At 46.0% G+C, this 25,810-nt stretch overlaps 1 protein-coding gene and 1 pseudogene across 1 annotated transcript; one reads left to right on the top strand and one right to left on the bottom strand.

Annotated features, from left to right (window-relative positions):
• The first annotated feature begins 1,850 nt into the window (after positions 1–1,850).
• Positions 1,851–25,772, top strand: LOC110259976 (oxaloacetate tautomerase FAHD2A, mitochondrial). The gene is given in 10 exon segments (XM_085018659.1): positions 1,851–2,110; positions 17,733–17,980; positions 19,378–19,557; positions 19,559–19,583; positions 23,488–23,547; positions 24,050–24,173; positions 24,176–24,202; positions 25,146–25,275; positions 25,386–25,473; positions 25,583–25,772. Coding segments are annotated over 9 exon segments (939 nt in total). The 5' UTR covers positions 1,851–2,110; positions 17,733–17,738; the 3' UTR covers positions 25,646–25,772.
• Positions 12,388–12,885, bottom strand: LOC110259977 (large ribosomal subunit protein eL28 pseudogene; annotated as a pseudogene).
• Positions 25,773–25,810: the final 38 nt, after the last annotated feature.

Genomic DNA, 25,810 nt, shown 5'->3' with positions numbered 1-25,810 from the left:
CTCATGCTACGTGTCATCGGTTTTACCCACCGTGACTGTGCACCATCCAAGCAAATGTCTAACTAGTGAAGACAGCTAGACATGGAAACAACCGAAATAGCCATCATCAGAGGAATGAATAGAGAAGATGGGGGTACATGTATACAGAGGAATACTATTCAGCCATTAAAAAAGAGGCGATAATGCCATGTGCAGCATCATGGATGGACCTACACATTATCACACCAAGTAAGTTAGACAGAGAATAGCAAATACCATATGATATCACTTACATGTGGAATCTAAAAAAAAAAAAGATAGAAATGAACTTATTTACGAAATAGAAATAGACTCAGGCATAGAAAACAAACTTATGTTACCAAAGAGGATGAGGGGGGTGGTGGGAGAGATAAATTAGGAGTTTGGAATTAGCAGATACACATTATTATACATAAAATAGATACACAGCAAGGACCTATTGGATAGTACAGGGAACAATGCCCAGTATCTTGTGATAACTTATAATGGAAAAGAACATGAAAAAGAATATATATGTCTATATATACATGTCTATATATACCTGTACATATACAAATATATATATACATAACTGAATCACTTTTCTGGCACATGAAACTAACACAATATTGAAAATTAACTATGCTTTAACTTAAAAAGTAGTTTAGGGGTTCCTGTCATGGCCCAGTGGAAAAGAATCTGACTAGCATCCACAAGGACACAGGTTCGATCCCTGGTCTTGCCTAGTGGGTTAAGGATACAGCGTTGCAGTGAGCTATGGTGTAGGTCGAAGATGCACTCAGATCTTGGTTGCTGTGGCTGTAGTGTAGGCCAGCAGCTACAGCTCGGATTCAACCCCTAGCCTGGGAACCTCCACATGCCGCCACTTTAGGAAAAAAAAAAAAAAAAAAAAAAAAAAAAGGACAAAAAAGAGAGAATTCAAAAGCTTTATGGGACAGGTAGAAAATGAAAACATGAAAAAAAAGTGAAATTCTGAAATGCTGAGCCCCATAGTAAGGCGAGAACCAACAGGGTAGGGGGAAAAAAAAAAAAGCTGTTTCCTTGAAAGCTTGACAAAATTTTATGTGTGCATCTACACGTGTGCATACATATCTATATGACCCCGTTTGCTAAATAAATATATGGTTAGGTAGTTAACAAGCATGTAGGTTAGATCAAAACAAAATGGGTTTATGTTTTCTAGGGCAATAAAACTCCCATCATGGTTGGGATTGCACTCTCCTTTCCCAAGTGTGCAGGTTAAGCAGTTACAACACTCTTGGAGGGTAATCTCACCAGGCCTTTAGCCATTGTTGACTAATCCACTAAACCTGGACCTCAGAGTTGCATCCAGCCAAGGAGGGCTCTGTAAAGACACTGTTGAAGGCTCTGTTCTTACCATATGGCTGGGTAGGAAATTATGGAAGGTACCCCAAACTCAGATAATTTTGCCTTTTTCCAAATTTGGATTTTTTTTTCCCCTCATTTTTCCAAGTATGGGCTTTTTTTTCCTCAAATACCCAACCTGCTTTCTGGATGGAGACCTGGTGGGACTAGGTCCGCACGTGTCTCTAATTTCCTGGGATATAGTTTGAATGGTTTTTTTGGAGGGGGATGGGGGAGGAGAAGGAAGGGAGGCCGACCCGAGGCGGGGATCATGGTCCTGGGGTCCATTAGTCGCGCTTGCCCGCGCCTCCCCGCAGTCCCGGCAGCGCGCGCACGCGGAGCGCGGGTTCGGAGTGCGGAGTACGTAGGCGGGGGCGCGCAGAGCTAGCCGGGGGCGCGCACAGCAGAACGGTGGGGGCGGGGTGGCGCGCACAGCCCTTAAGCGGCGGCGCGCACGGGCCGACGGCGGAGGCCACGACGGGGCGGTGACCGCCTCGTCCCCGGAGAGAGCCTCGCGCGCCAGCCTTTTTCCTGCCGCCGCCGCCGCCGCCGCCTCATCCCCGGCCCGGCGGGAGGCGGCGCCGAGGCCTCCGGCCGGGCCTCCCACGCTCCCTGGGCACCGGTCCGCGGCGCGCCTCGCTCCCAGGCCCGCGAGGTCCGAGTGGAGCTTCGTCCCCGAGGCCACGGAAGGGCCCAAGGACCCCGCCAAGCTCCGGCTCCACAGAGGGTGAGCTCGGGCACGGCCAAGGAATGGGCTTCCCAGACCCCGGGACCCCGACCCGCACCCCACCCCGGCTGGCCGGAAACGGGAACCAGCTTCTCTTTGCCAACTGCATCCCAGTGTGTTTTGGCATCCTCTAGACGCCTAGTTCGTGGGATTAAAGGGGAGAACCTTTATCACGTGAATTATGCAATGAGGCGGCGTCCTAGCTGGGGATGCTGTGATCGGCGGCATCATTGATGCCAGTGATCCATGGTTTTCTTCTTTCATCCTTGGCTGAGAAATTGCATTGGTAATTGGGGGCGGTAAGAGGAAGAAAAGGTTCCACTTGGGTGCAAGGAGCATGCAGAGAGGGAGACAGAGACCAGAGAAGAAAGGCCATGTGCAGCTCTTCCTAAATGCACAATTAAGCACGTCTTTGGCGAGTGGGCGGGCTGGGAGGGGATGGTTGGAAATGTCAGGTAGGTTCCAGGGTGCCTTCGGCCTGGAAAAGAGAGGCCTGTTAGAGGTTGAGGCATAAATTTCTGAGGCTGGGAAGATGAACCAAGTCTTCCGAAAGCTGCATGGTTATTTTCCAAGTCTGTAAAGGCAGGAAAGGGCTGGGCACTACGTGGAAACTAGCGCAGCCAGGTTCTGGGAAGACTGTCATAAAGGGTTTTTTTGTCTGAAAGACCCAAAGTCTGGGGCTTGGGGCCATCAGGAGTTGGCGATTGGTCAGTTTTCACTGCCCAAGTGAGGCATGTCTCAGACATTCTTAAAACCTGGCAGTTCCCTTTAGCTCCCGGCTTATTCATTCTTTTCATTGACTGGGTGAAGAAGAAGAGACACAAAGAGAGAAATGGCCTTTCTCTCCCCCCCCCCCATTATTATTAGGGCATAGGCCATCCATGTTGGGTCAAAATGGGAATTTGAAGATGGAAAGAAAGTTCTTTCTTTGCGCTTGACCTTCAAGAATAGAATCTGCAGGAGGAAAATTCTCTGCTTCCCTGGAGTTCTTGCAAAAGTGAACAAAGAAAGGGAAGAATTAGTTCACATCCTGGGCAATTTGCAGTTATGTTCAGATGGGTTTCCAGATGCTTGAGAGTATACAATACAAAGGTGAGCCAGAGCCAGGAAGAGAAATGGGGGAGCAAGGTGAATGTAGGACCTCAGAGATGACAGAAACCAAGAGAGTGTTTTCACCTTGCAGGTCTGGAAGACTCTGCACGGGAGTATGTAAAGCTTAATCTTTTTATCATCCGAATATCATATTGCTTTTCATGTTAATACTGCATTCCTAAGAGTAAAGGCAAGCCTGGCTCAGCTGTGCTCCCTGTGTTATTTGAATGAGTTGGATGTTTCTTTTGCCAGCTCACTCTCTTAAATCTGTCATCTCTGTGATCCCATGAGTTTGGCTTGTTTTCACTTGTTCTTTCACGATATGACATTTGGCTAGAATTTGCCAGGGTGTTAAAAGCTTGAAGAAATTTAAAACCCAGCGAACATCTCTCTCATTGAAATGTTTGATCATCTTATATGGGCATCCTTTACCCAGTCTCAAACATATCAAACAGGTATAATAGGATTTGATTATTTTTCCTCCAAAAAATTTTTCATTTTTTGAAGGAACTAAACCAGGCCATCCAGAGATACCTGCCCCCCCCATAAGGTGTGTGTTGAACAAAATACACTTGAATAATCAAAGTAGTTAACTGGTTCCCAAGTATAAAGCAAGTGGTGTTCAGTAAGTTGATCTTCTAACCTTTTATGGTGCTTTTTTTTTTTAAATTGTCTTACGTAGTGATAGGAAGGCCTGAGAGCCTCAGGCAGAAGGCAAATACTGCAAGGAAATGTGAACCAGGCCTCAGAATGTATGGGAAGGAGGCTCTGGACACCTCCCTAGTTATCTGCGCTCTGTGTCCGGTGGAGCGCTCCTTTCTTGCTCACATGGAGATTTTCGGAAGCTTAAAAACTTAAATAGGAGTAGGTACACACATAGTCTTAGAAATGTTTCTTTAACCGTGATAATAATAGGAGCACCTCTCAGGCAGGGGATTGGCAAGTTGAGGACCTGCCCAGAGCAGGGCCTGACAAGTAGCACCCCCTACAGAGGTGTTTGCTGCTCCTTGTTATCACTCATGAGGATCTGTCTTCACCTCTGGTTCCTTCTTCAGCTGGCCAGAGTGAGGAGTGTGTTTTCATTTTGGTAACGAAGGCTTCCCAGTCATTTTGAGATGGTAAATTGTAATGACGATGGCCAAGTAGACGAAGGAGGTTTCTGAACTCAGATGGAGAGAAACTCTTATTATGCATTTCAAACTCACAGGGATTGTCATGAGACCTTTTATATATTGTAAATTCATATGCAGTATTTCATTTTGTTAAGCAGTGATTTAATACTTTTGTTCATTGAGCAACACATCTTAGTTTGAAATCCAAGAGTATGAAAGGGCTGGTTGTAGAGTGTCCCTGTGGCTTTAGCTTGTTGCAGTCTGGTGTCCCTTCTCCAAGGGTTACCAGGTCTGTGTGCCTGACCAGATTGTTTTCATGGCATTTCCTTTAGTGTCTGGATATGGGTTGTTGTTTTTTTCTTTTAGTTGAAGTACAGTTGATTTGCAGTGTTGCATTAGTTTCAGGTGTACAAAGTGATTCAGATATATATAGTAATATATACTATAATATAGTAGTATATATATTATATTCCATTATAGTATGTAATAAACTAAAATGAAAAAGAATCAGGAAAAGAATTCTGATATATATTTATATATATCAGAATATAAATACGTTCTTTTCCTGATTTTTTTCCATTATAGTTTATTAGAAGACTGAATCTAGTTCCCTGTGCTATACAGCAGGTCCTTGTTGTTTATTTTATATATCGCAGTGTGTATCCGTTAATCCCAAACTCCTAATTCATCCCTCCCCCCTTCCTCCTTGGTAACCACAAATTTGTTTTCCGGGCCTGTGAGTCTATTTCTGTCTTGTAAATAAGTTCACTTGTATCCTGTTTTAGATGCCACATGTAAGTGATGCCACATCTTTGTCTCCCTCTGTCCGGCTTACTTCACTTAGTACCATAAGCTCTAGGTCCATCCATGTTGCTGCATGGATATGTTTTGAATGACGGTTTTAAAAACTGAACACTGGACACGTGGTCCTTTCCCCCGGCGGTGCTTGTGTGAGAGGGGTGAGGATCCCGGAGTTTCTGTCTCGGTAAAGGGCTATCGACAGGGCTCTTCATTGGGCCACTGCCTTGCCCTCCTGCTCACCACACACGAGACACACTGGCCTCCTTGCCGCTTCAGGGTTTCTGGGACCTGGACCAGCTTTTTGCCAGGTGGCCGTGTGATGGGTTCCTCCCTGTGATGAGCCTCTTCTCAGTATCATCTCCTCCGTGGTCCCCCCTTCATCCCTTAGCCTTCTTGGTTATTAACTGTGTCAGTGCCTGGTGTGATCCTGCACATGAATGGCTCTTGTTGTTATGGCCCGTCTGCCTCTGTTTGCACCAAGCACCCAGAGAGCAGGGGGGGGTGGTTGCTGTATCCCCAGAGGGGAAACAGCTCCTGGCTTAGAGTAAACCCTAGGTAAACATTGCTGAATGAATGAATGGCCTTTGGGGAGAAGCTGGTTTTTGTTTTTCTAAATCTCTTCTCTCTCTGTCTAGTTGTTCTGTTCATCCCTAGCGTTCAGGGAGCTGAGTGGATGTTAACTCCTCAGCTGCCATTCCTTTCCCAGGGGCCCTGTCTCATTTTATCTCCTTGTAGATTCCGTGTTAATTCCCTTTCTTCAAGCTCATCTCCCCTCCCCCACCCCTGTAAGACATCACTGGAAAGGCCATCCTTTTCTTTCTTTCTCTGTTTTTGTAGAACATGTATTTTTGGTTTTGCATGCATCTCTAATTTACATAAATGGTCCTGTGTCATATAGGCCGTTCCACGGTTGTTGTATTCCCTTTGCACCATGTTTTTGAGATTTATCCGTGTTGGTGTGTGCATAGCAGACCATGTCTAGACCAACTGCTTTTAAAATTTTTTTTTAATTCTGTTTTAAACAGAGTTAAATGGGCTTTTTTTTTTTTAACCACAGGATGAGTGAATCATGGAGTCAGAGTAGTATTTGGCAGGGGGAGCCAAACTTCACAAATTCAGAAAGATGGTGCTGGGGAGTTCCTGTCATGGCACTGTGGAAAAGAATCCGACTAGTATCCATGAGGATGCAGGTTCAATCCCTGGCCTCCCCCGAATTCGGAGTGGCTTTCTCTTTATTTTAAAAAAATGGGGCAAAAGTCATGAGTTTTCCAAGGTCAGTCCAAATCCTAATGCTCCAGGAGCTGGTTACCTACAGGTGGGAGGGCTGGCAAAGAGTAGATGGGAACAGTGGATGGTCTTTATTCTCTTTGGACCGCTTTAGGCCTTTATTCAGAGCACAGGCAATTCAGAGCCTGACAGTTTTCCTTCTTAGACTGGAAGAAGGTGGCCGAAGGAGGATGGCTCTCATGTTAAGAGGCCCAGAATCTGCATTTCAACAGGATCCCCTGGGGGTCGTGTGGGCTGGAAGAGCTGGGGAGGACTGGGGGCCTGACCAGCAGCTCTCAGGCCCAGCTGCTCATTGGAATCCTGAGCAGAGCTTTTCACACACACCCAGATTCATCCTCATAGGTTGGCCTTGTCATGGCTCAGGGGTTCTTGGGACCCAGGGCGCTGCTATAGTTTTTAAAAACTGCCCAGGCGGTTCCAGTACACAGGACTGGGAGCCACTGCCCTAAACATGAGGTCCAACAGCGTTAGCAGGTGCATGCGGTCACAGAGCAGAAACGCCATGGCTAATGGACATATGGCTGTTTAGGATTCATAAAAGCCTAGCCTGTCAGACACAGTGGCTCCTGCTGGTTCATTCGCTGGTCTTCAGATACCTAGAGGGTGATAGGATGTGGTGTCTCTGCCTGTGCCTGACCTGATCCGAATGCTGCCTGCTGCTGGTGGCAGTGACCCCACCCGACCCCTCTTTTCACATAAAACTCTTCAGTGGCATCCTTAGCTCACCAGCTCCCCACACTCCAGCCTTGTCTGACCACATCTGCCTGAACTCCTTGCTGGCCAAGCTCAGGAAGCCCCAGCCCCTCGGCCCTGTGTCAGTGACTCAGGGCCTGGGCCTCTGTTCCTGCTGTTCTGCTGCTGGGGCACCTAGAACCCTGCCCCTTGCTGAGTAGGTCACTGTGCCACCCTGCCCGCCCTCTGCCAGTTTGTGGCCCCATGTCCTCTGCCTCATCCCACGTCTTGGGTGGAGTCTTGGTGCATGTGGGTTTCTCCATTAGCCTGCTGTCTTCACGTTGTTTCCCTACACCTGCTTTGTGGAATGTGTTAGGACCCCTTTTCATGATGAGCTTGCTAAAGAGTTGTTTTTAGGTAGGTTATTGTGTCCTTCAGAGTGTACACAGGTATGCATCTCCTCGTGTGTGCATGTGTGTGTGTGTTGTAAGTGCAGAGATACTGGTCCTGAGAGGTGAGGTGTTGGAGGGCTTGCTTCTCTGGTGGGCTCAGGCCTCCTCCTGCACTCCCTGGGCTGTAGTGCACCTCTCCCTACCGGCCTCAGGCTGTTTCCACACAACAAACACTAGTCCTGTCCCTGGAACTGACCTCTGATGCCCAGCCCCTTTGGAGTATCTCAGGCAGTGGCACCAGTTGGCTTTGAGGCTCCCTTTCCATCCCCGCTGATCTCCCTGCCACTTAGGTGGCCTCCCAGTCTGGAGATTCCTTTCCTCTTTCAGAGCTCCCTCTCAGGAGTGCTGGTTCCATCCTGATTCCTTTTTTTTTTTTTTTTTTTTTTAAATGTTATTCTGTCTTTTTAGGGCTGCACCTGCAGCATATGGAGATTCCCAGGCTAGGGGTAGAGTCAGAGCTGTAGCTGCCAGCCTCCGCCATAGCCACAGCAACACAGGATCTGAGCCATGTCTGCAACCTATACCACAGCTCATGGCAATGCCGGATGCCCAACCCACTGAGTGAGGCCAGGGATCAAACCATCCTCATGGATACTAGTCGGGCTTGTTAACTACTGAGCCACAACAGGAACGCCCATTTTTTAGAAATTTATTGAACTATAGTTGATTTACAATGTTATGATTATTCTTGGTGCACAACAGTGATTCAGTTATACGTATATACACATCCATTCTCTCTCAGATTCTTTTCCCATATTATCACAGAATACTGCATAGAGTTCTCTGTACTATACAGCAGGTCCCCATTGGCCAATCATTCCATATACCTCAGTGTGCATATGTCAGTCCCAAACCCGAGTCCATCCCCACCCCCACAACCTGTCCCCTTTGGTAACTGTAAGTTTTTCAAAGACTGTGGGTCAGTTTCTATTCTGCAAATAAGTTCATTTGTATCCTTTTAAAAGACTACACATGTAAGTGATATCATATGATGTTTATCTTTCACTGTCTAACTTCATTTAGTATGATAATCTCTAGGTCCATCCATGTTGCTGAAAATGGCATCATTTCCTTCTTTTTTATGGCTAAGTAATAGTCCATTGCGTATATGTACACCATTTTTTTTTTCTTTTTTTCTTTTTAGGGCCACCCCTGCAGCATATGGAAGTTCTCAGGCCAGGGGTCAAATCGGAGCTACAGCTACCAGCCTCCACCACAGCCACAGCAAAACAGGATCTGAGCCATGTCTGTGACCTTCACCACAGCTCATAGCAACACCAGATCCCTGACCCGCTGAGGAGATGAGGGGTTGAACCTGCATCCTCATGGGTACTAGTCAGACTGGTTTCTGCTGTACCAGCACGGGAACTCATGTACCATGTCTTCTTTATCCATTCCTCTGTCAATGGACAAATAGTTTGCTTCCATGTCTTGGCTATAGTAAATAGTGCTGCAATGAACACTGGGGTGCATATATCTTTTTGAATTATGGTTTTCTCCAAATAGATGCCCAGGAGTAGGATTGCTGGATCATATGATAGTTCTAATTTTAGTTTTTTTGAGGAACCTTCATACTGTTTTCAATAGTGGTTGTGCCAGTTTGCATTCCCACTAATAGTATAAGAGGGTTCTCTTTTCTCCCCACCCTTTCCAGCATTTATTGTTTATAGACTTTTTGATGATGGCCATTCTGACTGGTGTAAGATGGGAAAGAATGAAGAACACTCTTGAACACCATACACAAAACTAAACTCAAAATACCTAAATATACAACAGACACTAGAAAACTCTTAAGAGCAAGACATAGGCTCTCTGATATAAACTGCCACAATATATTCTCAGATCCACCTCCTAGAGTAATGAAAATAGAAATGAAATAGAGGGGTTCCCATTGTGGCTCAGAAGTATCACCTCTGACTAGTATCCATGAGAATGCGGGTTCGATCCCTGGCCTCTCTCAGTGGGTGAAGTATCTGGCATTGCTGTGAGCTGTGGCGTAGGCTGCAGACAAGGCTCAGATCCTGCATGGCAATGGCTGTGACATAGGCTGGCAGCTGCAGCTCCACGTTGACCCCTCACCTGGGAACTTCCATATGCTGCATGTGTGGCCCTGAAAAGCAAAAACAAATAAACAGAAATAAACAAATGGGACCTAAATAAACGTAAAAGTTTTAAGTAAAGGAAACCCTAACCAAAACGAAAAGAAAACCCATAGAATGAGAGAAAATATTTGCAAATGAAGTGACTGACAAGGGATTCATCTCCAAAATTTATAAACACATCCTGCAGCCCTCCCCCCAAAGAAGCAATCCAGTTAAAAAATGGGGAGTTCCCGTCGTGGCGCAGTGGTTAACGAATCCGACTAGGAACCATGAGGTTGCGGGTTCGGTCCCTGACCTTGCTCAGTGGGTTAACGATCCGGCGTTGCCGTGAACTGTGGTGTAGGTTGCAGACGCGGCTCGGATCCCGCGTTGCTGTGGCTCTGGCGTAGGCCGGTGGCTACAGCTCCGATTCGACCCCTAGCCTGGGAACCTCCATATGCCGCAGGAGCGGCCCAAGAAATAGCAACAACAACAAAAAGACAAAAGACCAAAAAAAAAAAAAAAAAAAAAAAAAAAATGGGTAGAAGGTCTAAACAGATATTTCTCCAAAGAAGATATACAGTTGGCCAAAATCACATGAAAAGATGCTCAGTGTCATTAATTTCTAGAGACAATCAAAACTACTATGAGTTACCACTTTCCAACAGCCAGAACAGCCATCAAGAGAAAGTTCACACTTTCTCTTTTTCCTTTTGTTCTATGAAATTTGTGGGGGGTTTCTTGCCCTTTTTGGAGGTCGAGGTCCTCTGCCAGCTTTCAGTAGACGTTCTGTGAGAATTGTTCTTGTAGGTTGGTTTTTTAATGAATAGGGGAGCTTCACCTCCTACTCCTCCACCATCTTGATCCTGCCTCTGTGAGTTTATTTTTGCATATGATGTTAGAGGCTGTTTTAATTGATTCTCTTACATGTGGCTGTCCAGTTTTCCCAGCACCACTTATTGAAGAGACTGTCTTTTCTCCATTGTATATTCTTGCCTGCTTTGTCATAGATGATTTGTCCATAGGTGCTTGAGTTTACTTCTGGGCTTTCTGTCCTGTTCTATTCATTGATCTGTATTTCTCATTTTGTGCCAGTACCATGCTGTTTTGATGACTATAGTTTGTAGTGCCATCTGAAGTCAGGGAGCCTGATTCGTACAGCTCCATTTTCCTTTCTCAGGATTTTGCTTTCACTCTTTGTGGTCTTTTGGATTTCCATACAAATGTAAAAATTTTTTTTGTTCTAATTCTGTGGAAAATCCTATTGGTAATTTGTTAGGGATTGTGTTGAATCTGTAGCTTGCCTTGGGTAGTACAGTCATTTTTGATTCTTCTAATCCAAGAGTTTATTTTCCATCTCTTTGTGTCATCTTTGATTTCTTTCATCAGTATCCTGTAGTGTTCCAGAGTACAGGTGTTTTGTCTCTTTAGGTAGGTTTATTCCTAGGCATTTTATTTTCTTCGATGGGATGGTAAATGGGAGTGTTTCCCTACACTATCTTTCTGACCTTTCATTGTTAGTATATAGAAATGCAGTTGATTTCTGTGTATTAATTTTGTATCCTGCAACTTTACCAAATTCATCGATGAGCTCAGTTTTCCAGGAGCATCTTCAGGATTTTCTATGTATGGTATCATATCATCTGCAAACAGTGATAATTTTACTTCTTTCCAGTTTGGATTCCTTTTATTTCTTCTCTGATTGCCATGGCTAGGACTTCCAAAACTATGTTGAATAAAAGTATCAAGAGTGAACAGCCTTGTTGTGTTTCTGATCTTAGCAGAAATTCTTTGAGCTTTTCATCGTTGAGAATGGTTTTAGCTGTGGGTTTGTCATATATGGACTTTATTATGTTGAGATCATTTCCCTTTATGTGCACTTGCTGGTGGTTTTTTTTTTTTTTAATCATAAATGGGTGGTGGATTTTGTAAAATCTTTTCCTGCATCTATTGAGATATGATTTTTATTATTCAATTTTCTAATGTATATCACACTGATTTGTGGGTATTGAAAAATGCTTGCATCTTTGGGATAAATCCCACTTGACCATGGCATGGTGTATGATCCTTTTAATGTATGGCTAGGTTTGGTTTGCTCATATTTTGTTGAGGATGTTTACATCTGTGTTTACATCTGTAATTTTTTTTTTGTGGTATCTGTCTGGTTTGGCTATCAGGTGATGGTGGCATCTTTGAGTTTGGCAGTGTTCCTTTCTCTGCAGTGTTTTGGAAGCATTTCAGAAGGATAGGTGTTAACTCTTCTCTAAATGTTTGATAGAATTCACCTGTGAAGCCATGTTTGGACGTGGACTCATGTTTGTTGGAAGTTTGTTAATCACAGTTTCAATTTCAGTACTGTGATGGGTCCATTCATCTTCTCTGTTTCTTCCTGGTTCAGTCTTGGGAGATTATGTCTTTTAGATTGTCCATTTTATTGATTGGCATATAGCTGCTGGTAGTAGTCTCTTAAGATCCTTTGTATTTCTCTTATGTCCGTTGTAAGTTCTCATCTCCTTGTTTGTTCTTTTTGAGCTGTGCCCATGGTGTGTGAAAGTTCTCGGGCCAGGGATCAAATCTGAACTGCAGCTGCAGCCTATGCCTTGGCTGCAGCAACACCAGATCCCTAACCCATTCCTCCGGGCCGGGGATCAAACTGTCACCACCATAGAGACAAGCCAGATCCTTAATCCACTGCATCACAGCAGGGACTCCCATAACTTCTCTTTTTTTATTTCTCATTGTTTTTTTGTTTGTTTGGTTTGTTTTGTTTGTTTGTTTTGCAAGGAGAAGACTGTTGTCTTTATTGCTTTGGGGAAGGGCAGGGCTCAGGCGCTCTTGGTGGGGCGGGCCGCTTCCTCTTCACCATCATTGGCTTCTGGATGCGCAGGATGGCGCTGGCTCTGTGGATGGCAGCCATGCGCAAATCCGGGCAGTACTTGTTCTTTCGGATCATGTGCCGGATGCTGCTGAGTGGCTCCGGTGTTCTTGTTGATGGTGGTCCGCACGTAGGAAGTGTCCAGCTTTCGCTGGCCGGATCTCCGCTTCATCACCACCACGACCCCTTTGCCATCTGCCGCCGACTCCACGCCCACGGTCTTGTGGTGAATCAGCCCGTTGTAGTGGAAGGAGTTGAGGGCCTTCAGGTTATTGGGTTCGGTGCCATACGTCTGCTTGTGCCTCTTGATGAGGAAGCTGGAGCAGTTCCGCACCACCATCCATTGCAGATGCGCGGACATGACGGCAGCTCCTCTCCGTGCAGCGGTCGGAGACGGAAAGAGTATTTCTCGTTGTTTTGAGCCCTCTCCACTTTTTTCTTGAGGAGTCTGGCTAAGGGTTTATCAATTTTGTTGTTCTTTTCCAAGAACCAGCATTTAGTTTCATTGATCTTTTCTATTGTTTTCTTTGATTCTAGTTCATTTATTTCTGCTCTGATCTTTATGATTCCTTTTCTTCTATTTAGTTGTGGATTCGTTTGTTCTTCTTTCTCTAGTTGCTTTAGATGTAAGGTTAGGTTATTTGAGATTTTTCCTGTTTCCTGAAGTAGGCTTGTATTGCCGTAAACTTCCCTTGTAGAACTGCTTTTGCTGCATCCCTTATTTTTGCTTTCACTTTCATTTGTCTCTAGTTTGCTTTCCTAATTGGTTTCTTCCTGAGCCACTGGTTGTTTAGTAGCATGTTTAGTCTCCATGTGTTTGTGATTTTTGCATGTTTTTTTCTTAGAGTTGATTTCAAGTCTTAACCACATTTGGGTCAGAAAAGGTACTTGATAGGATTTCAGCTTTCTTAAATTTACCAAAATTTGGCCCAGAATGTGATCTTTCCTAGAGAATGTTCTGTGTTCTCTTGAGCAGAATGTGTATTCTGCTACTTTTGAATGGTATGTTGTAGAAATATCGATAAAGTCCACCTGGTCTAATGCATCATTGAAGGCCTATGTTTCCTTGTTGATTTTCGGTCTGTAGAGTCTGTCCATCACTGTAAACGAGGTGTTAAAGTCCCCCACTATTATTGCATCATTGTCGATTTCTCCATTTCAAGTTGTTAGCAGTTGCCTTACATATTGAGGTGCTCTTATGTTGGGTGCATATATATTGACAGTTGTTACGTCCTTTTTATGGATTGATACTTTGTTCACTATGTAATGTCCTTCTGTGTTTCTTGTAACCATCTTTATTTGAAAGTCTATTTTGGGAATTCTTGTTGTGGCTCAGCAGTAATGATCCCAACTAGTATTCATGAGGACACAGGTTCGATGCCTGGCCCCTCTTGGTGGATTAAGGATCCAGCATTGCTGTGCACTCTTGTATAGGTTGCAGACACAGCTTGGATCTGGCATGGCTGTGCTGTGGCGTAGGCCGAAAGCTGCAGCTCCAATTCGACCCCTAGTCTGGGAACTTCTATATGCCACATGTGCAGCCCTAAAAAGACCAAAAAAGGGTCTGTTTTGTCTGATGAGTATTGCTACTCCAGTATTTCTTTTGATTTCAGTTTGCATGGGATATTTTCTTCCATCCTCTCACTTTTCAGTTTTCCTTGAACGAAAGTGGGTCTCTTATAAACAGGATCTCTATGGGTCTTTTTTTTGTATCCATTCAGTCAGTCTGTGTCTTTTGGTTGGAGCATTTAGTCCATTTACTTTTAAGGTAATTATTGATATATATGTTCTTACTGCCATCTTGTTAAATTTTTTGGATTTGGTGTTTTGGTCTTTTTTTTTTCCCTTTTGTTCTCTTGAGGTTTAATGACTATCTCTTTTTTTTTGGCTTTATAGGTCTGTCTTTGCAGCATTTGGAGGTTCCTAGGCAAGGGGTCAAATTGGAGCTACAGCTGCCAGCCTACACCATAGCCACAGCCATGCCAGATCTGAGCCACATTTTTGACCTACACCATAGTTCATGGTAATGCCAGATCCTTAATCCACTGAGTGAGGCCAGGGATTGAACCCGCATCCTCATGGATGCTAGTTGGGTTTGCTAACTGCTGAGCCACAAAAGGAACTCCTAATAACTATCTTTAGGGTTGTGTTTGGATTGCTTTTGGTTATTTGTGTGTCTATGTATTATAGATTTTTGGTTTGTGGTTACCATGAGGTTTTGATATAGTCTATATATATACATGATTGTTCTAAGTTGCTGGTCTCATAATTGCAAATGCATTACCAGGATCCTGCATTTGTACTCTGCTCACGATTCCCAGTTTTGATATCATATTTGTATGTGGATGATTTCCTACCTTTACTATATGTCAGCCTTTATCAGTGAGCCTTCTCATTTGTATTTTCTTGTTTCTAGTTGTGACCTTTTCTTTTCCACCTAGAGAAGTTCCCTTAGTAATTGTTGTAAAGACAGTTTGGTAGTGCTAAATTCTCTCAAATTTTGTTTGTCTGTAAAGCTTTTGATTTCTCCTTTAACTCTGAATGAGGTGTTCCACTGTGGTACAGTGAGTTGCTGATCTTGCTTGTCTCTGTGCAGGCACCAGTTCAGTCCCCAGCCCAGGTGCAGTGGGTTAAAGATCCAGTATTGCTGCAGCTGGGGCACAGGTTATAGCTCTGGCTTGGATTCAGTCCCTGGCCCAGGAACTTCCATAGGCCATGATTGTGGCCAAAAAAGAAAAGGAAAACATAGAAATCTGAATGAGGCCTTTGCTAGATAGAATGTTTTTGGTTGTGGGTTTTTCTTTCCTTTCATCACCTTACATCATGCCACTCCCTCCTGGCCTCCAGAGTTTCTGCTGATAGTCTTGTGTATTATTTGTTGCTTTTCCCTAGCTGCATTCAATATTTTCTCTTAGTCTTTAATTTGGTCAGTTTGATGAATGCATGTCTTGGGATGTTCCTCCTTGGGTTTAATCTATATGGTATTTGCTGCGCTTTCTGGATTTGTGAGAGTGATTCCTTGCCATGTTTTCAGCTATGAACCCTTCACATATTTTCTCCAGCCCTTTCTCTCTCTCGTCTCCTTCTGGCACCTCTGTAATGTGAATGTTGGTGAGTTTAAAATTCTCCCAGAGTTCTCTTAGATTGACCTCATTTCTTTTCATTCCTTTTATTTATTCTATTCCACCTCAGTAATTTCCACCAGTCTGTCTTCACACTTATTCTTTCTTCTGCCCCCTGTATTCTGCTATTGGTTCCTTCTAGTGAGTTTTTTATTTTGCTTATTGTGTTTTTCATCTCTGCTTGTTTATTCTTTAAATCTTTTATCTCTTTGTTAAATATTTCTTGTAATTTATTTATCTCTGGGTTTTTGCTTTTTTTTTTTTTTTTTTTCAAGATCTTGGATCCTCCTTACCGTCATTGCTCTGAAGTCCTTACCATGTTGGTTGATATCTCCACTTCACTTGGTTGTTCTTCTGGGGTTTTTTCTTATTACTTCATCTGGCTCATATTTCTTTGCTGTTTTATTTTGTCTAGATTTCTGTGTGGTCTCCTTTTTGTGGGCTACAACCCTTGATTCTTGCTTCTTCTGTCTGCCCTCGTGTGAAGTTGATACAGGGGCTTGTGCTAGGCTTCCTGATGGAAGTGACTGGTGCCTGCCCGCTGTTAGGTGGAGCTGAGTCTTGTTCCTCTAGTGGGTAGGGCTTTGTCTCTGGTTGTGATTAGGGGAGGCTGTGTGTCCAGGGGGGCTCTGGGCAGCCTGTGTGCTGATGTGTGAAGCTGTGTCCCCACCCAGTTTGTTTGGCCTGGGGTTTCTCATCCCTGATGGGTAGGGCCAGATTTTTCCAAAATGGTGGCCTCCAGGGGAACTCATGCTGATGATTATTCCCTGGGACCTCTACCTCCAATGTCCTTCCCCCATGACGAGCCACAGCTTCCTCCTGCTTTCCCAGTAGACCCCCCAAGACTTGTAGGTAGGTCTGACTGAGATTTTTATGGAGGGCCTGATTTGCCCTGGGGCCAAGTGCACAAGAAACCCTGTGTGTGCCCTCCAGGAGCCTCTGTTTCCCCCTATCCTGTGGAGTTCCTGCACTTCAACTCTGCTGGCCTTTGAGACCAGATGCTCCAGGGGCTCCTCCTCCCAGTGCCTGACGTGGGCCTTGGAACTCTCACTCCTGTGGGAGAGCCTCTGCAATACAGTTCTTTTCCAGTTTGTGGGTTGCTCACCTGGCACTTACGGGATTGCTTATATGGTGAAAGCGCCCTTCTTATTGTCTCGATGTGACTGCTTCTATGTCTTTGGGTGTAGGATATCTTTTTTTGGTAGGTTCCAGTCTCTTGTTGCTGGTTGTTCAGCAGTTTGTTGTAAATCTGGTGTTTTTGTGAGGGGAGGTGAACTTGAGTCCTTCCACTTGGCCCTCTTGTCTCTCCCCTCATTTTTGCTCTCTGACCCCACTCTTTTGATTTCTTTTGTCTTTTTAGGGCTGCACTCTCACAGCATATGGAGCTTCCCAGGCTAGGGGTCTAATGAGAGCTGTAGCTGAGGGCCTGCGCAACAGCAACACCAGATCCCAGCCACGTCTGTGACCTACACCACAACTCATGGCAACGCTGGATCTTTAACCCACTGAGTGAGGCCAGAGAGCAAACCTGCAACCTCATGGTTCCTAGTCAGATTTGTTTCCGCTGTGGCATGACAGGAACCCCCATCTCTGACCCCACTCTTAACTAATTTCTAGTCCTGGTCATTTTAGCCGCCAGCTCAGCTCTGCATCACTTCCTCCAGAAACCAGGCAAAGACAGGCCCTTGATCTTCACAGCAGGAGTCCCCTTTGCTGAATGCTACTTAATGGTGTCAGCTGTTGACATCAGCTCCCCGCAGGCAGGACAGCACGGCTGAGTGTGTCTGGCCTACCCGGTTTTCCCCGTACCTCACTGGTACCATGTACAGGCTAAGCTTTCAGAGACACTGGTTGAAGGAAGGCTGCAATTCCTGGGACCTAGATTAGTGGCTGGCATTAAGTAGTTGCTCTTGTAGAAATGTTTCATTACAGGCACTGAATTGAGCAAAAGATCACCCTATAAAGTATACAGGATGAAATAAGTTAAAATCTGGGCCACTTGCCATGTGCTGTGTCAGGAATAGCTGATGGAGTGAAGGGACATGGGCTGTAGCTTGAGGAATTTTGGGAAGCCCACTGATGCTTTTAGGTTCTCTCTGTCCCCTAGAACTCACTTCTGTCTCCATAGGTGCTGATGCTGGTTTGTGGTAGAAGGTTGCTCACAGCTCTGCTGCAGGCTCAGAGGTGGACCTTTCAACCCTCCAGAGACATGAGGCTGGTGCAGTTCCAGGCACCCCACCTGACAGGACCTCATGTGGGCCTGGAGTCAGGGAATGGTGAGGGTGTCATGAACCTCAGTGCCGTTGACCCCACACCGCCCAAGACAGTGTTGGAGTTCCTGGAGCAGGGAGAGGCTGCTGTCTCGGTGGCAAGAAGGTAAGTCGCAGGCAGCGTTTCCCTGCTGTAGCTGCCCTCTTCTGTCTCTCCCGCTGCCCACCCACATGCCTGCCCTGGGAAACAGCCAGCGGGTAGCTCTTTGCAAGGGAGCAGGGTCACCCAGCCTTCCTTTCCCACCTGTTCTCTTAGTGAAGAGCCTTAGAAGTCGCCTATGACAGCATCCTCAGTTCACAGAGGGGGACACTGAGTCCTCAGGCCACACACTTGGAGCCAGAATTCTACTTTGTCATGCTACCTTCCCTGGATGATTAGGTTCCTGCTTGGCTGAGGGGCTGGAATATGGGGTCCTAAGAGGTATCTTGGAAAGCTGGGGGAGAGATTGGACTCAGCTCATTAGAGGAGAGAGGACTGCAAAGAGGTCTTCTTAAAGACCTTTCCTGGAGGAGTTCCCATCATGGCTTAGCAGTAACAAACCCAACTGGTATCCATGAGGTTGTGGGTTCGATCCCTCACCTCACTCAGTGGGGTAAGCATCTGGCATTGCCATGAGTTGTGGTGTAGGTTTCAGATGTGGCTTGATCCCACATTGCTGTGGCTGCAGTGTAGGCCAGCAGCTACAGCTCCAGTTCGACCCTGGGACCTTCCATATGCCTCAGGTGCAGCCCCAAAAAGAAAAAGGAAAATAAAAAAGACAGTTCCTGGTTTTGGGCTAGATTAGGTAGGAAGGTAGGAGTCCCCTCCCAAAAGCCTGGAGCCTTATGGAATCTGGTCTAAAGATGTTGATGAACAGTTCATTAAAAACCACTTTGAGATGTCATTTTCACCTATTAAACTGACAAAAATATACAGTGTTGTTGGACAGCGTTTGCCAGTACAGAGTGTTGGTATTAGTATTTTTCCCTTACTTTCATGTTCTCACAAGATTAGAAACCATTTCCATGGCCCTCATCAAAGAACTGGATGTTCCTCTACTGTGCAGTAATATGCAGCCATACAGAAAAGCAGGTGCTATATACTGTTGTGGCAAGATCTCTAAAATATATATATATTTTTTAAAGGTGTATATAGTGTGCTGTCATTTGCATTAAAAAAGATGGGAGAAGCATGTACCTAGAGTGGCTGTGAAGAGCCAGGCAGGACACAGTGGTTGTCTCCAGGGGTGGAGCAGGGTGACTAGGAGACTGGGTTGAAGAGAGACCTTTCCATTACTCCCATTTGCACCTTTCCAATTCCCGTATGTGGACATGTATTACCTGATGCGGGAGAGGAAATTGACCTTGGCCAAGTCCAAACAGTGCTCTGATGTCAGAGGACAATAGCCCAGCTTGATTTTCCTGCTGACTCTGACTGCTGATCTAGAAAATACATGTTAAAAAGCAGAACTTATAGCTGCTGCAGGATCTGTAGTGCCCCTCTCTCTGCTCTGGTCTCTGCAGAGCCCTGACTGCCCAGTTGCCAGTCCTGCCACAGTCAGAGGTGACGATCCTGGCCCCAGTCACACAGCCAGACAGGGTGGTGTGCGTGGGCATGAACTACATGGACCACTGCAGACAGCAGAACGTGCCGGTGCCCAAGGAGCCCATCATCTTCAGCAAGTTCAGCGGCTTCATCATGGGAGATCGTGCTCCCCCCTGAGAGCCAGGTGAGTCACTGTCTGTCACTGAGCCCATCACATGGGCGCTTAGCATCCAGCCTAAAGGGGCCACCTGTTGCTCAGTAGTGCATGAAACAGAAACTCCAGTAGTGAGACAGCTCTTGGGAACTCCCTTGTAGCGCAGTGGGTTAAGCATCCAGCATTGTTTCTGTAGTGGCTCTGGTCACTGCTGTTTCATGAGTTCGATTCCTGGCCTGGGAATTGTCGTATGCTGCAGGCACAGCCAAAGAAACCACAGCACATTAATTTATATCTTTTCTTGATTACAAAAGTAAAGATGAGGAATAAAATACAGGTAAACATAAAGAAATTAAAGGTCACCCATATTTCCACTGCCCAGGGCTTGCAGCATGAATGGTTTGCTGTATATCTTCCGAGTGTTTTTCTATGCCTCTTTCTGTTTATACTGTGCATATGCCTACCATTTACTTGGGTCTCCATCAAGAATATTTTTCATGTCATTAAATATTCTCCCCAACATTTTTCAGGTTACTGCTTAGTTTTCTGTTATGTCAGGGGCTGTACTTTCTTCAGTAGTCCTCACTTGCTAGATAGGTTGTTTCCAGTTTCTAGCATTTATGAATAATGTTGCAGTGAATATTCTTATAGAAAAGACTTTGCACATCTGTGAATGCATGTTTATTTTCTTTGAATAAAGCCTTATAATTTGGATGTCTTTGTTGAAATATAGGCAGGGTTTCAAAACTTTTGGGCTGTGAACTAAAATGGCCTTCAGGAGAGTTGTAAAAGCAATTTACCTATCTGCTAGCAGTGTTTGTACCTTTGCTAACACTGGCTGGTTTTTCTTTCAAGTTTTTAGTTTAGAAATATTTTGGACATTACAGGAAAGTTGAAAAATAGTACCGTGACTATCCACAGAGACTTCACCTGGATTCACTGTTAACATGTTACCATGTTTGTTTCTTCTCCTTTCTCTCCCTCTTCCTCTTCTTCCCTTGTTTACCATGCTACATACACACTTTGGTGGGGGTGGGGGTGGGGGAAAGAACCTTTACAAATAACTTAACAGATGGGGTTCCCACCCTGGTGCAGCAGAAACAAATCTGACTAGGAACCATGAGGTTGCCAGTTCAATCCCTAGCCTCGCCCAGTGGGTTAAGGATCCAGCGTGGCTGTGGCTGTGGTGTAGGCCAGCAGCTGCAGCTCTGATTCGACCGCTAGCCTGGGAACCTCAATATGCCTTGGGTGCGGCCCTAAAAAGCCAAAAAAAAAAAAAAAAGTTAACAGACATTAAGACAGTTGAGCACTCCACTCATAGAAAGTTCAACATGCATCTCCTAAGAATAAGGACCTGTCCCACATGACCATAATACCCTTATCACAAATAAGAAAATTAACATGTATAATAGCTAATATATAGTCCAATTGGGAATATTACCAATATTTGGGGGGATAGTCCCAGTTTCCCCCAAAGATGACTTTTAATTTAGGTACGGTTTTGCCTTTTGTTTTGAGTCCAGGATCAGTGAGTCACATATTTTATATTCGGTTATGTCTCTTTAGTACATTTTATGTAGAACAGATCCAGACTTTTTCTCAAACGGCCAGTTAGTATTAGGTTTTGAGTGCCAAATAATATTTGTTGCAACAATTGACATTGCAGTGTGAAAGCAGGCATGGCTGATAACATAAAGGAATGAACATGGCTATGTCTCAGGAAAAGTTTATTTACAGAAACAGCAAGCAAGGATTTGGTCTTGGAGCCATACTCTGCTGACCCCTGATCTCAAGCAAACCCCCTGCCTCTTTTTTTTGTTTGTTTGTTTGTTTTTGAGGGCTGCACCTGTGGCCTATGGAAGTTCCCAGGCTAGGGGTTGAGCCTGTGCCACAGCAACATGGGGTCTGAGATGAGTCTTTGACCTACACCACCCCTCATGGCAACGCTGGATCCTTAACCCACTGAGTGAAGCCAGGGATCGAACCCACATCATCGTGGATCCTGGTTGGGCTTGTTACTGCTGAGCCACAACAAGAATTCCCCCGCCCTTATCTTTCATGACAGACTTTTTGAAGATGTCAGGCAAGTTCTCTCGCAGCACGTTTCACATGCTGGATTTGTTTGGTGATTCCTCATGATTCAGGTTAAACATTTTTGTCAAGTTCTACCTAGGTGTCTTAGTCTGTATCCTGGAATGGGTGGTGTATAAACAAGACGTTTAATTCTCAGAATTCTGGAGGCTGGGAAGTCCAAGTTTAAGGCGCCAACAGATTCGGTGCCTGGTGAGAGCCTGCTTCCTGGTCCATAGACGGCTGTCTGTTCATGGTGTCCTCACATGGTAGAAGGGAGCTCTCTCAGATCTCTTTTTAGAAGGGCACTAATCTTCTTCATGGGGGCTCTGCCCCATTATCACCTCTCAAATGCCTCCCCTCCTAAACCATCATACTGGGGGTTAGGTTTCAATATAGGAATGGGGTGGGGGTTGGGGGAGACTAACAGTCTAGAGCCACAAGTGTGTACTCATACTCTGTCCCATTGGGAGGCTTGTGTCAGATGGTCCTGATGTTTGATCACTTAGTTTACTTCATGTTCACTAGATCTCTCTCTCTCCCCCCATATATATACATAAATGTATTCACTGTGGTAATTAACACATGTCACTGTGGTAGTTGACAAGCAATTTATAGATCTATGACTATTTTGTTGTTCCACAGTTTTTCTTCCAGGGATCATCTGGTCATCTTTACCTGAATCCATTATTGCTCTAAGGGTTATTAGCAAAGGTGATTTATTTTTCTGTCATGTCTTCTGCCTTTACTAGCCAGTATTCTGCCTCCCTCTTTTTTTTGTTTGTTTTTTTTTTTGTTGTTGTTGTTTTTGTTTTAGGGCCACACCCACGGCATACAGTGGTGCCCAGCCTAGGGGTCAGATTGGAGCTACAGCTGCCAGCCTACACTACAGCCACAGCAATGCAGGATCCAAGCCACATCTGTGACCTACACCGCAGCTCATGGCAACGCCAGTTCCTTAACCCACTCAGCGAGGCCAGGAATTGAACCCACAATCTCATGGTTCCTAGTCAGTTTCGTTTCTGCTGCACCACAACAGGAACTCTTCACTTTTTTTTTTTTTTTAAACCCCATCCTCTTAGGACTACTGTAAAACTCCTGATTTTAATTTTATCAAGTGTTTCAGTTCATTAGTTCCATTCTTTTTGATACTCAAGGGCCTCAATTTGGCCAGTGGGGGGCTTCAAGTTAGCTGCTATCTGCATCACTCTCTGAACAATTCCTTACTCTGGCCAAGCCATTCCAGGCTCATCTTGTACTCTCTGTCTCAGACTTGAAATGAGCCACTTCCCCAAGAAAGCCAGTTCTTTCAGTGTTACTGATAAAAAGAGCAGTCAGTTTGAAAGGCTACAGTGTGTCTGTTTTATGCTTGCACTCTGCTGTTAAGGAAAAGGGCTGAGTGTGTTTTCCTTTCTGTGGCCACATACATGTATTTCTTTCTGTGACAAGCCTTTGGCCCACGTTTATTTTAGTGTGTTGATCTTCTACTTGTTACTGCCTGAGTAAGTACATTAAAGCACATAGAGCAGTGCCTAGTGCATGGTGGGCTTAGCTGGTCTTCATCATCCTTTTTGGAAGTATCTGGAGCACTCTTGAACACCCTCTCCAGACACATCCTACTCTTCTGCAGTCACAGGGGGAGCTCTGCCTGCCCCAGTGGTGCTGCTGCCACTGCCCGGAGTTTATGGGCGAACACCTGGTACCACCTATGCTCTTCACTCCACCCTGGTTCTTGGTCTTACCGTGTGGGTCAGCAGCCAGCCCTGAGTGTCCAGAGGCCCTGGCCCTGAGGCATGGTGTGTAGCCCCTCAGCACATGACTGGGCCCAGACCTGGGCAGCTCACTGCTCCTTTCCCGCCTACAGGAGGTGGACTGGGAGGTGGAGCTGGCCGTGATCATTGGAAAGAAGGGCAAGCACATCAAGGTGAGGTGGGAAAGGTGGTGCCGGCTGTCCCTGGCATTGGGGAGCGGTTGGCATCTACCAGCTCCTGACACTGCCTTGCTCCTCACCCACCACCTGGGCTAGCTCTGGCCACTAAAGTGGGATAGAGGCTTTAAGATTCTTTGTTAGAGGAGTTCCCGTTGTGGCTCAGTGGTTAACGAATCCGACTAGGAACCATGAGGTTGCGGGTTGGATCCCTGGCCTTGCTCAGTGGGTTCAGGATCCGGCGTTGCCATGAGCTGTGGTGTAGGTTGCAGACATGGCTCGAATCCCGCGTTGCTGTGGCTCTGGCTTAGGCCGGTGGCTACAGCTCCGATTAGACCCCTAGCCTGGGAATCTCCATATACTGTGGAAGTGGCCCTGGAAAAGGCAAAAAAGACCAAAAAAAAAAAAAAAGAAAGAAAAAGATTCTTTGTTAGAGGGGTTGGTGTCACTGTGATCTAACCTCCAATCTGGTCAAATTCTCTGCCCCCCGCCCCCCCAGGCCACAGACACCATGGCCCATGTGGCTGGCTTCACTGTGGCACATGACGTGAGTGCTTGTGACTGGCAAATGACATGCAATGGAAAGCAGTGGCTGCTGGGGAAAACCTTTGACACCTTCTTCCCCCGGGCCCTGCCTTGGTGACCAAGGACTGTAGCAGGTAGGTCTCTGACAGCCCTCTTGGTGACACCTCTTCTTGCTCTTAGATGGATATATCAGTGAAGAAAAAGCAGCTTTCCAGAAAGTGGGAGTGAGGGATATGGCTCCATGTGGATCCCTCCATCCCCAGTTGCCCTTTTGTTTGAGTCCTTGTAGTAGAGCAAATCTCTCCACCTGGGCCACGAGCTCTCCAGAGGGTCTCCTTCCCTGTCTCCTCACCCCAGAGAGGACCACCACCACAGAGGGGCTGCTGGGCCTGCATTTACAAATGAATTACAAAGAACAGTGCTCTCTGGATGGCTGGGTCAGGTTTCCTCTAGCTGCCACCATCTAGGAGAGTCTTTCCGTTGGAAGAAAGCAAAGCTGGCCTTCGAGCATTTCAGAAGAATGGCTGTCACAGGTCCTCTGTATCCTGGGCAGTAAGGGAGATGTGAGATCACTCCCAGCCACCATGTAACCAGGCAGTAGCAGCTCCAAGCAGCAAGGGCACGGTGAGAGCCAGGAAGAAAGTATTGTTAAGAGGACAGAGCAGAGCCCTCTGGGTGGGACCATGTCCACGCATCAGTGATGTGGTGTCCCCGGGGGTATGTTTGTGAATGTGTAAAACACAATTTACCAGTGTCCATTACCCAGGACACTGTTACAGGTAAGCTTCACTGCCCCTGCTCATGCAGTTACAGATGCCAAGCAAGCTTCTGCTGTGGATGTTTCTTACAGCAAAACCAAGCTGTTCCCCCACCACCCCCAGGAGTCTGGAACATCCCCTCCTCAGCCTGCCCGAGTGACCACTGGCAGATGCTCTGCTCAGTGGTGGTCAGTGTCCACACACACGAAGGGAGCCCAGCAGCCAGCCTCCTCACTAACAAGCCACAGGGCTCCTGTGCTTTCATTCTCTCATTATCAGGAGGGGTTTGAAGGAGAGAAGGGAGAATCCCAGAGTGGTGTTTTTACATTTCAGACCCACCCAACTTAAAGATCTGCTGCCACGGGAATGGGGAGGTGGTCCAGAGCAGCAGTACCAACCAGATGGTGTTTAAGACAGAAGAGCTGATAGCCTGGGTCTCCCGGTAAGTGGAGTGGAGTCCTACCCCAAACACCTACCTGGAGGCTGAACAAGCCCTCCGTGCCTGGCCATGGCCACCTTAGCCCCTGATCTCACTGGACCCTTTTGCCCTAGGTTTGTCACTGTCTGTCCAGGGGACATCATCCTGACTGGGACCCCTGCAGGAGTCGGTGTATTCAGGAAACCTCCTCTCTTCCTCAAGGTAGGTTGGTTAAAGGAGGGAAGGGCGAAGGACCCAGAAGGCCTGGCCGGGCTGGCCCAGGCCTGTGTGTGTCAAAAGACTGACAGCCTCACGGCTCACTCTGTTGCAGAAGGGCGATGAAGTCCAGTGTGAGACTGAGGAACTGGGTGTCATCATCAACAAGGTGGTGTGATGGCCTCTGCTGCCAGCGTGGACTTACGATGAGGTGGGGGCATCTGTTCCCACTGAGCTGAGCACAGGGAGAGGCCTGGTGCTGCCCCTGAGGATGCTTCTTCTTCAATAAACTTTTATTGTCTGTCTGCCTTTAGGGTTTGTTTTGAGGCTGAGACAGGGCAAT

The sequence above is a fragment of the Sus scrofa genome, chromosome 3 (assembly GCF_054392235.1).
Source record: "Sus scrofa isolate SSC_HxYL_T2T_F1_AM1 chromosome 3, Sscrofa_HxYL_maternal_Yorkshire_Landrace_v2.0, whole genome shotgun sequence".
Lineage (NCBI taxonomy): Eukaryota > Metazoa > Chordata > Mammalia > Artiodactyla > Suidae > Sus > Sus scrofa.
This window is presented reverse-complemented; position numbering and strand designations above follow the sequence as displayed.